Raw genomic sequence first — 13,802 nt, 5'->3', positions numbered from 1 at the left:
TCTCCTCTGCTGATCCTTTGAACCAGAGGGGATTTCAGCAATAACATTAATTTTGTAGTATTGATCCAGGGCTAGATGAATAGTTCAACAAAAGGGATTTGAATCTGTTATACAACTTGTACCATGATGATTATCACCCACCACATAAACATAAGCACAGAGACAGACGAAAGAGGAAGAGCATGATGATGATTACGTGCCTCAAGGGTTTCTGGTATACTATACTGTATCCTGTTAGGAAGAACAATATACTCTGCTCCCACACTGAACATCACCCTGACAGATAAACATATATATATATACACTCCTGTTTAAAATATAATTCTCAGGAGGTGAGAATTAACCAAAAGATTCATCAGGAGTGACTCAACTATTGTTGAATGTTGCGAATGTTCAAAGAGGGACGGTTTGATCAGCACTGCTATTTCAATGTTAACATGTTTACAGTACTACTATAAAAGGTTTGTTTGCTCATTAAAATACCATTAACCAATTTTACAAAATACCAAGTACCAATTTTTCTGTATTTCCTCTGTATTGAGTCAACCAGCCAGATGAGTTGCAACAGTTAGCTAAGAGCTTTATAGCAGTGTCAGACATGAAGACAGAAAATATCTATGCATGAGTTTGGCAGATTATTGACATAAGGAACTTAACAGAAAAAGATGCATGTGTCCTGCAACACTAATTTATTTATTTTGAACCAAATAATTCAAAGCCAGTGGTCGAAAAGACCTTCAAACGGTGCCCTCAAGCATGAGGAACATCAGAATTTTATTTAATTTAAAGCTTCCAAGGGGCATGAAAAGTCTACAAACACAGATACATTTAAATAATTCACACCGTAAAAGACATAATATGTAAATTGGAAATACAGAATAAAAGATAACTATTTGACCAAACACCATTCAAAAAATCCAAACATGCTTAAAGCAGTGACAATAATAACAAAAGTTATCTTGAACATTAAAAATTTTGAAATGTCTATTATCTGAACTTGGTAAATAAAAAACTCTTTGCAAATATGAGATATAATACATATAACATGTAGCAGGAATGCAGTCACTTACTGTAATAATACTACATTGCCCGGCAATATATATATATAAATAATATATATACACACACGTGCATATAAATATATACATTTAAAATCTGTTTCTGTCTCATAATTGTCCCCCTTGTTGTTGGTCATATTTAGAAAATATCAATTTAAATATGGTGGACAAGTTATACAGAAAAAAGTACTTGCCTCAGAAATATTGATTGTCTTTACTGGTTGATTATAGTACCTGAATGACACAACAAGCCATATTCGATCTACCTGATAAAACAGGTCTTCATAATATTATTTATAATTTTTTTCCACATATGAAAAAATCTAAACATTTGGACATTTATTTTTCCAAAACGAGTGACATTATTTACCATTTGATAAATACTCGAATAAAATAAATGTTGGCATGAAAGTAAAGCACACTAATCTTGGTTCAACTTAAAAGTTTGCTTAAATTTCATAACAGTTCTATTTTTACTCCAGTCTTATATATCTACCAACTCAAAAACAAAAATAATAAAATAACAGTTTTCAGTAAAGTAAACTGGTGCATTGGTTACATTCGCAGGGCAGTAAGTTGACCGTATGTCTGAGATGACAGTCTTCAGGAAATAAATCAGAATTTGCTCTCACGTCACTGTTTAGCTCCTCAAATGTGAGACTCTCCTGTGTCCTGGGTGCTCTTGGATGCCTGGGGACCATAGAGGGGAGAGACAAGCCAAATAGTCACAACAATCTTTCATTACCAAGATATAACATGCTTCACTTCACATCTCCTATTTAATCAAATACTTTGTCCTTTTAATATCATGGAAAAAGAATGATGTGTTTTGCCGTTAGAAGCTTTATAAAATTAAACTTCCAATGACTCAAATCTCTTCAGCAATTACATTACAGATCCAAATAAATTTTACTAATATTATACTGTATCACATTTTATTCAGCACATTGCTACGTTGCATTCTGATGAAATTAGTGAATGTGGACTGCAAAATTATTATAGAGAACAGTTTAACTTCACTGTCATTCCACCTGAATCAGAGACATTGGTGTGAAATATAAATAACTGCTTACATGGGCTTTGCTGGAGTGTGAGGAACTGAACTCTGAGTAGCTCTTCTTCTTAGGTGCACATAATCTGGACAGGATGTTTCGGTACTCTTCCCTCACCTAAAATCAGAATGCAAATTGAGTTTTGACACCAGAAAAAAGTAGCAGAGCTTGTTCTTTATTTTAGAGAAGAGCGTGACCGACCTGTTTAGAAAACAGACAGTGCATGACAAAGAGCATAACCCCCTGAAGGCTGCCAAAGATGGTGAAGAGGTAAGACATGGCTATTGTGCTCTCCTCAAACTGGAAACAACCAAAGATCCACATGGTGCCCAACACACAGAGCTGAGCCACTGCAGTAATGGTGAATGCCCTGCAGGAGAAAGTAAACATGGGTCAAATCTGAGGCACACTGTACCTCAGGGTAGAAATGACTTTTTTGGGGAATAATATTTTTATTATCTGTTTCTCTTTAGTGGGTGTAGAATATGTATAGTTCCAAATATAATGCTTACATGTTCACACACAAACACACATTGTCCATACATACATGTACAGGCAGATTGTGCTGACTCACTTTATTTTCTGCAGTTTGTCCAGGTCAGGGTTTAAACTTGAGAACTTCTGTGCCAATTTCCACACCGTGATGAGAAAGAAGAAAACGTTAATCTGAAAGGCAACAGAGATGAAGTTTAAAAAAAAGCACTGAAGTCAATTTTAGGATATTTTTCAATAATTTTCTCACTGACAATGATGACGAAACAGGCTGGGCCGAAGAAATTCCAAATGAAATCCACTTTTAGCCAGCAACTGCAATGCATATTGAGAGTTTATTGAGCAGACTATATGTCAAAATGATTGAGGTGTAAATGAAAGGTAAAACAAAATCATCACCAGTAGAGGGCACTTACTATCTCTCAGTGCCATATCCCTTGGCATTAACTAAAGCAGAGACAGCGACAATTACAGCTGGGACTCCATAGCCACCTGCCATCATATAGAGGGTTTTGAAGTTGATGTTAAAGACCAGGACTACCATCCTGAAGAGTTGTATACCCTCCAGACACATCCAGCAAAATGCTGCCAGATAGAAGAAATGCAGCAGCCCTGCGACCACTGCACAGCCAACCTAATGCATTATGGAGAGATGAGGATCAGGATGACTGCAGTGTGAAAAAGTTTGCTGAGAAATCTGGTAAGAAAGAAATAGTTAGAAACTACTTGCTGACTTTTTGTTTATAAATCTTCACCACCCACATAAATCATTCAGTAGCTGTGATGTTTCTTAGTATCTACTCCCCTGCCGTACTTGAAGGTGTCAGAAATGTTTCTGCATGCATCTAGACAGTGCAGAAGTATTAGTACCTGGTTCTCTGTACGAGTGATCCCTGCAAGGAAGATAAGGATTGCAATGAAGAGGCTGATGCAGAGGTGCAGGTGGATGCTGGTTCTTGGGCTTTGGATGGAGCGAATTGACGAGAACGTCAGGATGCAGATGAACAGGCAAATTAGTGAAAGGGACAGACCTATCCAGGTGATCAATTGCAACTCAAACTTGTCCTGTTGGAAGATAGAGAGAGAGGTTACTTTACAGATCATGGAAATTATTAACTATGTATCATCATGTATGTAAATGACAGCTTCAACCTCCATCTCATAGAGCGCCATGAGCACAGCAAAGCTGCTGAGATGGTTGCAGGAACACACAGTATATTCAGGGTTGGACTCCACCAAACTGCAGCCACGAGCAGACCATGTCCCACCGTTCTCCGAGGAATCCCAGAACACACAGATGTGGTTTGAATCATTTGACTGTGAAACAAAATAGAGAAAATGTCCATTATAGAAGTAATGTTTTCCTGCAAAGGTAGATTATTATCCTTAATAGCAAACTATATGCTACCTGTTTCAGGTGGTAGAAGGTTAATTTGACTGGCTCTATGAGGTGGCTTGTGTTTGTGTTACTGACGGTGACAGTCGTGACTTTAGAGTTGATCTTAAAGCTCTGGCCCACTTGTGGCTTCATCCCACTAAAGAAGCCTTCTGCAGAGTCTTCCAGGTTTGCATAACTCAGCAAGGACACTGCTGTAAAGCCTTTCACAATCAAAGCAGTATAACATAAAGTAAGTGGGCTTTCATTACATTCATTGTTAGAGTCATCTATGTCCTAATGAAAATGGTTACTAATGTGTTAATTGTATGTACATTACCAGGGTAATAGGACGGATCTCCACCAGCTGTCTCCAACTGGATGTCCAGCTGAGCTAGCTTAGATGATAAATTAACAGCTCCCTGGGGTAAGTCAACCCCCTTATGTACCAGCAGCTCCAGCTCTGGAACCAGATACCAAAATCAGCTTTTTAGCAACATGCATTGCTTCTTTGTTAATACTGTAGTTGATTCAAGCATAAATCTTATATCTTGACAAACAGCTGTGACTGAATTGTACATATCTTTGTGAATAAGAAACCAAAGCAAAGAAAGCAAAGACACACTGAGCTATTCACTATGTGTAAATCTATATCCAACCTGTGTGATTGGAGGATCTCTTTGTCCTGGGGTGCTTAATGAAAGGTCCTATGAACCTCAGAATCTTTTCCACTATGTCCAGAAAGGTGGAGACCTTCCTGTTGTCCTTGAAGGCTCCGCCAGACAAGAGCTCGTCAATCACAGACAACAGTCTCTACAGCCACCGGAGAGGAGGGGGAGAAGAAGCAACATAAGCATGAGCAGAGAGAAACAGGAGACAGTGTCAGACCGGGGAAGACTGTCAGGCTGCACACAACCTCAGGTCAACATAAACAGTCCACAAAGATGTGCACAGACCTCTGAGCACCATGTGACAGAGTTCGGAAGGGGCGGAACTTCCTATTTCTGTGCTGGTTGTGTGGGAATGGGTTATCCCCCCCACCCCACCCCACCCCGCCCGCTATTTCCCTGAAAGCTTTTTGCATAATCAAACTGAATTTTAATATTTTTTTTGTGTAGAAATACCGTTAGCATGTCTTCTCCATCCTGCTCTGCTGGATCTTCACTTCCTGTAAGCTCCAGATAGCTTTTCTTCAACAGCGTTATGATAACATGTTCAACGTAAAATTCCTAAGAGTTTGGGGAGAAGGAAACAGAAGTATGAGACAATGGACATTTTAAATATATGTATGAAGACTGTTTCTTGTTTCTGGTATGGCTTTACCTCCATCAGATTGTCAATATCTTTGACAACATCACAGTTTAACGCTGAGGAAACAGGAAGTTTTGTTTCATTAAATGTGCTTACTGATGATCATTGCACTGATTTTATGAGAAAATCTATACTAAAATATTCTGTTTATATATTTTACTGAACAACAAACACCAGTCCAGTAATGGATGTTGGATGGATGTGACCTTACCAGTGCAGCGAGCCTCTTTGTTGCCATAGTTAGTGAAACCTTTGTGGCATGCACAGTAGTGGCCGCTGGCTCCGCGGTGGCAGGTTCCATTTCCACAGATTGTCTTATTAATCACACATATGTCTAAAACAGAAACAAATCAGCGACAGGCAAATGGTTACTCTGTATGTTTCAGTCAGTGCTATTGAAACAATAAAAACATTCATATCCAATTCATATCCAAAATAGTGCTTGAGAAGTTTTGAAAGATAATGGATAAAAAAACATAAAGCAGACCCAACAGAACCAAAAACAGGATAGCCATTTATGGTATAATTTTCTCTTAAAAACCTGTTATTCCTTTGTAACCAAACTATACTGAAAAAAATATTAAAACTTTCATTCAAGCATGAAAACCATGTCATTTGATTAAACAAAATCTAGAAACACATCAAGTTACATCTGAAAGTGACCTTCTTTAGGTATTTTATAAAACAATGTGAGACTAATTACTAGATGTATTTTGCATCATCATGTTATAGTCCTCACCTTCACATTGCTCCTGATTCGCAGCAAAGGTAGATTTGCCTGATTTCAGCCCAAAGCCAGCATTACAGACACAGTGAAAACTGCCTGGTGTGTTGATGCATGTTGCATTCTGACCACAACCCTTTTCCTCTTGACATTCGTCAATATCTATATGAGCAGGAAGCAGACATTTAAGAATAGATGAGAAAGGAAAACATCGCTCAGCCATCAGTGTTTTCTCACCTTAAACACATAAAGAGATCACATGACACTATGTCACTGCAGCAGATGGTGACAACAATAACCTACCGCAATTTGTTATTATAGAGAGGGTACTGAAAAGCACCTTACCTCTACATGTAACGTTGTCACCATGGTGAAAATGTCCCGCTCCAGTCCAAATGAATCCATCATTACAAGTGCATAAATAATGTGGAATTGTGTTATTACATGTGGCATAAGGTCCACAGATGTTTTCGTTTTCCAGACACTCATTGATATCTTAAAGCAAAAGAAAAAGACATGATTTTTGTATTTTGTATGCAGCAGTAAAACTTTTGAAAAAGAAAATTCATTCAGAGTCTCTGCCATCATTTTTTCAATATACAAGATTACTTACCTTTACATGTTGTTGATGTTTCAGGTAAAAATTTCACAGTGTTTGCTGAAGATCTGAAGCCATCCTTACAGTGGCAGAAAAAGCTGCCAACCGTGTTGGTACAGTTTGAATTTTCTCCACATGGCCAACCATCATCATCACATTCATTGTCATCTTAATGAAAGAGAAATGTGAAAAAGATCATGCAAATAAGTGCTTCAATGAATTTGAGATGGATCTAAAACTAAGAATAGCCTGTTTGTCAGGAACTTACAAAACATACAAATTCTTATATATTTATATATTATTTGATTTCAAAAGCCATAAAAACAAAAAGTTTGCTTTTCATACCTTTGCATTGATTTTTCTCTAAAATAAATCCTTTATCGCAGGATTTTATTGACAGGACCATGTTGAGGGAAAGGCACAGAACTGAAAAGCAAGCAGGCCACAGTTCATCACCTTCTGAACATTAATACAACAGCTTACATCTTACAATAAGATTTTTCAGTGCAGCAATTGAGACATTAAAGGATCAGTTTGACAACATAAAAATCACTAGAAAAGTTCTGAGTTTTTAAAAAGGCTCTGCAGAAAAGGTAAATTCCCTCATTTTCTACCCTCATTTCCTCAGGTTGTTCCAACAGCATCTGCACCATAATTCAAAACCAACAACACATGGTTGTCTGGAGAACTGTGCTTCATATGTGTGAGGAAACATCAGCTGCCATGGTATAAGCACAAAATAGTGCTGTTTCAATTCTGTGGTCGCCTAAATGACACCAGATGGGTGTGATGTACTGTATATGGGAACATATGCATTCATTGTGGTCAGTTCATCCAAATCACAAGGAGGTATATTCCCAGTTATCAACAGTTAGCCATACAGAGAACTGACCATTTAACCAAGTTATGAGAACTAAGTTACTGAAGGAGGAACTCATTTACATAATAGAACTTCCAAGAGGGGCTTCTGATAACAGAAGAGCTGACATTATGATGTACATTAAGGTTGTCTTCATATCTGGCGACACAATATTAAAATGTTTTTTTATGTCTCGATATAATTTCTGTTTATCATTTTATAATGTTTGTATATAACATTTGCTCATTGTGAACAGCATTAAGGGAATTACAGACTTCATCTCATTACACAACCTTGTGTTGTCAAATGACAAATAAATCTATCTTGTACGTGCTAAGATTGCAATCATGACACTGTGTAATGTCTCCCAGTCTTGTTGCAATGCACAGAGCAGATGCATACGTGGTTATAATCAGGCGTCAAGTAATGTGGTTGCTGTGCGATGAGCTCACAGTGTAAAAATATCACTTTAAAAGCAGAAGAACAGAGGCTCTCTGTGCAGTGGGGCCCAGATAGCAAAAGGTTTGAAGATAAGCAGCAGTGTCCAGCATCACTCTTCTTTCATTTCTCCTATTTTATTTGGTCTTGCATCAAGGACTGTGACAGAGTTTGAGTTTCTCACTATTATAATTTTGCCAGTGAGACTTAAGATCCAATTGCTGTTACAGTATTTTTAAAAATTGTGTAGCTGTATTTTAAAATGTCTGCCTAGACTTACTATATGCTACTACGAGTATGTTAAATACTAAAAGTATTTTACAGCAACTGTTTAAATGCCATCATAGATTTCAAATTGCAAAGAAAACATACACAAATATGACTACCTATTCATAAAAGGTTGCAGGCTACTGCAGCCAGTTAGTTTCCCTCCTTGGAGCACAGAGACTTTTCACACTTTCTCAACAGATGACTTTTCATCCTAACTACTGTGCAAATGAATGACAGCTGTGACTCACCCAGTATCAGGAGGATCCACCTGCCCGCCATGGTGAGGAAGGAACCACTGTCAGATCAGTATAAAGAAAGTTAAAACAATCAAAACATGAACATGGGAACTCTCTACATTTAGATGACGTAGGTCTTGTCTCGTCTTTTTCCAAAGTTGCCCCAGTTGTTTCTGTAATTTTAAAAAACGTAATGATAAAGTCTATAACCACTAGTCAAGTTAATGGGAGTGGAAAATTAGTGCTGAAAGCAGCAAGTATTTATAAAAAATATATAAAAATGCTAGAATCACTAGTCTGTCATCTCATGCAATGACCTCTCCTTTCTCATTCTCCGTCTGTCTGTTTCTCTCTTTTGAATCTTCATCTGCTTTCACTATAGAGTTGACATGGTCAGATTTTAAGGGGAGGGATCTCTCTCTCTCTCACTCTCTCTATCACACCCCTGACACAGAGGTTGTAGAAGTTACTTCTGCTCTTGTTGGGGTGGGGTGATAGTTAGAGGAAATGATTATGCCAGCTCTCTCGACTCTATTTCCATGACAACAATGTGTTACTAAACACTGTTTGTGCACAGCTAATTTCTGTCTCCTTCTGTATCTTTCCTCTCGTTCGGACTGCCATTCAGGGACAAACAGGGAGCCATTGTTTCACAAAGTCCTGCTGGTGGGTATACCCTCCCAAAGGCAGAATTGTAGCCCGCAGCATGCTAACTATGGCAATGCCAAATATATATCTTTTGCCTCTGAGAGCGTCTTTCTGAGACAATGTAACAATGGAAACAGTGTTGAGCTCCATTTGGAAAGAACAGGGGTATACTGTAAATTTTCCCTGAAGGAATACTGTACTTCTTTTCAATGGGGCAAATGAAGCACAATACTTAGGTCATGGATTCATGTTTACTGAAGAAAAACAAAAAATAATGCAAACTGCTACTTTAAACCAAAAGCTTTAGAAAGTGTCTGTTGAATGAGACTTACATAAAAGGAAATGCAATTCTGAGAAACCCTGTTGTATTAAAGTACATAGTGTACTTTTCTTTTCACACATTTTTGATGTTCATGTTTCACAGGTGGCACCCCTGTTATACACTAATATGCAGATTTGTGTGGGTTGTACTGGCTTGAGCTTTAAAAATCTCAGGAAATACTGACATGCTGTAAACATTTGTAAGAGTTACCTAATGGAACAAAACAAATTGTTAAACTGTCAGCAACTTTTTTTCTCAGCTCACACTGAAAAGGTCATTTTCGGGTCTGAACACACTGTCCCAGTGCTCACTGATAGGCAGGGTGGTTATTGCATTATTTTACACTTCTAAACAATGAGGTGGGCTTTGGGCATTGTGGGCCTAAGAACATGGAGCTGACAGACAGCAGGCCTTTAGGGATTACAGCTGTGTTACAGAGCATGCTTTACTAGAACTGACTAATTTGTTCCACCAGTGACATAATTATCAAAAAGATGAAGGTGCAGCCTTCATCCAAATCAATAATGATTTAAATGGTATATTAAATGATCTTACTGAGATATTACTGTGATAATCATGGAGCTCAAGTTCAATCTGGGGAAACTTCTATCTTTTTAAAAATATATAAGTCCTTTGGAAAAAGTTACATAACATAAAACAACATTTGGTGACCATGCAGTCACACTGCATGTGACACTTTATATAAAGTAACAAAGCTTTTGGTTCTACAGCTCAGCCTCTGTGTATTTGTATTGTAGCTGTTTGGTTAGGTAAATATTGGGGGATGAGTCTTTGCTTGAAGTTTAAACAAGATAAGACACACACTGAAAAAAAGCAGATTGTAAAAACAGGAGACTAGAGCTGTAATATTTAAAACTAGAATGTGAATAACAATATGAAACATATTGTAACAGACGGGGACTTTTTCACCACTGACTTAAAATAAATCATGTCAGGTGATTTTAAGTGCCCTGTTCTTAGCCAGGAGTACCACAGATAAAATACATATTACTGTACTCAAAGTTAATCATAATGTGCACAGTAAGTCTTATATAAAGAAAACAAAATGCACTTTATTTACAGTACATTTAGAAGTGACTGAAAAGGGATATGGCGACCTTTTTCAACTGAGAAGCAACCAATGCCACTGGCCCATATATAGAATACACATTATAGGTCATTGTCAGGCTCTGTTTAAAATATCACCTCTGTACACATGCCATACTCCACTTGAGTTGGCTAACTGAACTATAGTTTCTTGCAACAGTTTATTTCTGGCTTCTTTAAAAAAAAGTGACTTCCAGCCAATATGATCATGGCAAGCATCCAGGCCTTATCCTGTTATCTCACAACCTTCTTCCTGCCCATATCAAGATAATGTACATACAGAGTTTTAGATGTTTTGTGTGGGCAGTTTGTTTTCTTTTTGTTTCTTTCAAACAATGAGGAGGGACCTCAGTGTGGCCCAGCTGTCTCAACAACTTCCTGACAAACCCTGAACAAAAAGGTGGGAGTGGAGACTGAGCAGTCTGGTCAAGCCACTCTCATCTCACAGTGATGACTAGACTTGGTCATTTCAAAATGTTCTATTTTCAGAGAAAGCTTCTGTCTGATGTGCATCAGTAAATATTTCCAAAGATGATATAATCACAATGGCTGCTTCAGTGTGGAATAATGTTGAAGTCATTCCACAAGCAAATGTACTGGGCCAGTAAATGTGACTTTAATAATGGCTATTATATTTTATAATTACTTTCTCTTGCACCAGCAGTAATGCTCTACCCACCTTGAAAAATATATTTTCAAAGCTTGTGATATTGTTTTGAAAATGGTACACTGGATAGTGATGCACTACCACATCATGTCTGAAAGTTTCACTATAGTAGGTGGCTGGTGGTTAACCAAAAAACAGGCCTTTTGGTTTATGGACAGTATGAGGGTGTTGCAGGCAGAGCTGTTATTTCCCTCTAGAACACTGTTCATGTCTTGTGTCATGTGGAAGCAGAAAGAGAAACACAGCATAAATAGCAACTAACTAACTAAAGTCAGAATGTCAAACTTTCTTTCTTCTCTCCTACTTGCCCCTTTGTGACTTTTCCTCTGTTGAAAACTATAAAGTCAGGAAAACCATAAAAATAGTTTTACTGTCAAAATTCCATTTCCTTTTTTCCCTTCTGCTTCCTTTCTTTTAAAATGGGCCATGAGCAGAAACAAGGCTCATTGCTTTATATCTGACTAAAACTTCTACAGCCACAGCCAGACATTTCACACCAGAAGATAGTGAACTTAACATCAACTGTAGCATATCAACATAAACTAGACAGTGTGTAGCTGTTTTTAAGATTGTTATAATCACTTTTATGGCTTGTATGAGGTTAGCTCCTGACCATATCCTACAAGTTCAGACTGACATCCTCTGGCGGGTTCTTGTTAGTAGTATAGATCAAACCTTTGTCATCAGGGCCCATTTTTTATTATTTTAATTGCCTTTAAAACAAATCTTTTGTGATGAATGTTGTGAGAACGACACCAATAACCCAGCACTTGCTTTGAATGCAGTGTACAGCACACTGAACCTCTGTACTAAATGCCACAATACAGGCAGCATGACATTTCCTTTATATAGTTGTGAGAAAATAGTTACTAAGCAATACAGGAACTGTGCTCTTGTAGTCGTCACTCCCGCTCACACCTTCTTTCATTGACAGTGGTAGAAGTGGTGACAAACTTGTCACACTTACTGAGAACTTTTTGTGCTGTTTCTTGAATTATGTTGACAACTTTTAACAGTTATATAATGAATTATATTGTTTGGTGGCACCTTCTATAATTCATCAGTGCAGTACATCAGGGTGAATGTAATGTTTTGTAGTTGATCTTTATTGCGTTTGGATGCATATTATCATTGTCCTTGTTGCCCTTTCTCTTTTCAAATGAAATGAGAAATGAGGTTTGTGTTTTTTATGTAACACAGCAAAACCACACCCAGAACCTTACAGACACTGAGTACACTGAGTATTCTGTGTGTAGTAGTATGTAGTGTTGCCTTGTGTTCAAAGGCCGTATCAGACATTTTATGACCATATAAATTACAGGTACACAACTTCCCATTCAATGGTTTATCATTTTCTGCATTGTAGATTAATACTGAAAACATCAAAACTATGAAAGAACACATACGGATACATGAAGTAAACAAAAAAAGTGTTAAACAAAACCAGAATGTGTTTTAGATTTAGACAGCTTTGCACACTCTTGGCATTCTCTCAATCAGCTTCATGAGGAATGTGTTTCGCGCTGTCTTAAAAGGAGTTCTAGAGGTGCTGGGCACTTGTTGGCTGCTTTGCCTTAACTCTGCAGTAAAGCTCATCCCAAACCATCCCAATTTAGTTTAGTTTAGTTTGGTTGTTTGAGAGACCAGGTCATCTGACACAGCACGTCATCACTCTCCTTTTTAGCCAAACAGCCCTTACATAGCCTGGAGGTGTGTTTGGGGTCATTGTCCTGTTGAAAGACAAATGATGGTCCCGCTGAGCGCAAAACATGCTGGTTTCTGCAGCGACATTACATTTTGAATAAATCACCAATACATACAACAGTCACCAGCAAAGCACCCCCACACCATCACACCTCCTCCTCTATGTGTCAGGGTGGGAACCACACATGTGGAAACCATCCACTCATCTTTTCTACATCTCACAAAGACATGACAGGTGGAACAAAAATATCTAAAACTTTGGACTCATCAGACCAATGTGCAGAGTTCCACTGGTCTAATGTCCATTCCTTGTGTTTCTTGGCCCAAGAAATAATCTTTTTGTTGTTTTTCATCAGTAGGGACTTCTTTGCAACAATTCACCCTGATTCACTCAGTCTTAACAGTTGATGTTGAGATGTGTCTGCTACTTTAACTCTGTGATGCATTTATGTGGGTTCTAATCTGAAATGCTGTTACTTTGCACTTTCTAAGGCTGGTAACTCTAAGAACTTACCCTCTGCAGCAGAGGCAGCTCTTGGTCTTCCTTTCCTGGGGCGGTCCTCATGAGAGCCAGTTTCATCACAGCCTTTGATGATTTTCGCGACTGCACTTGAAGATACATTCATAGTTCTTGAAATTTTCCAGGTTTGACTGACCTTCATGTCTTAAAGTAATGATGGACAGTCCTTTCTCTTTACTTATTTAAGTGGTTCTTGCCATAATATGGATTAGTAGTCGATAGGGCTATTCACTGGATAGAACTGTATCCCAACCCTACCTCTGCACAACACAACTAATGGTCTCAAACACATTAAGAAGGCAAGACATTCCATAAATTAACTAAGCTAAATGAGACAATGCCAAGAGTGTGCGAAGCTGTCATCAAAGCAAAATGTGGCTACTCAGAAGAATATAAAATATAAAACATTTTGTGGTTAGTT

The 13,802-nt window shown here is 37.9% G+C and overlaps 1 protein-coding gene across 1 annotated transcript; it reads right to left on the bottom strand.

The window, feature by feature from the left end:
• Positions 1-672: 672 nt before the first annotated feature.
• Positions 673-8,782, bottom strand: LOC119896495 (adhesion G protein-coupled receptor E5). The gene is made up of 19 exons (XM_038709940.1): positions 8,426-8,782; positions 6,956-7,036; positions 6,626-6,778; positions 6,358-6,507; positions 6,028-6,174; positions 5,500-5,622; positions 5,301-5,344; positions 5,102-5,206; positions 4,637-4,790; positions 4,318-4,440; positions 4,011-4,201; positions 3,755-3,919; positions 3,473-3,667; positions 3,019-3,236; positions 2,857-2,917; positions 2,685-2,776; positions 2,312-2,480; positions 2,132-2,227; positions 673-1,748 (listed from the first exon to the last, which is right to left on the bottom strand). Exons 1-19 carry the CDS (start codon positions 8,454-8,456, stop codon positions 1,707-1,709), a joined length of 2,340 nt encoding a protein of 779 aa, XP_038565868.1. The 5' UTR covers positions 8,457-8,782; the 3' UTR covers positions 673-1,706.
• Positions 8,783-13,802: the final 5,020 nt, after the last annotated feature.

Source organism: Micropterus salmoides, unplaced genomic scaffold (assembly GCF_014851395.1).
Source record: "Micropterus salmoides isolate LMB-PRFRI ecotype aquatic unplaced genomic scaffold, ASM1485139v1 Ms_hic_scaffold_10, whole genome shotgun sequence".
Taxonomy (NCBI): Eukaryota; Metazoa; Chordata; class Actinopteri; order Centrarchiformes; family Centrarchidae; genus Micropterus; species Micropterus salmoides.
Note: the sequence above shows the minus strand (reverse complement) of the source record. Positions and strands in the feature narration are given on the sequence as shown.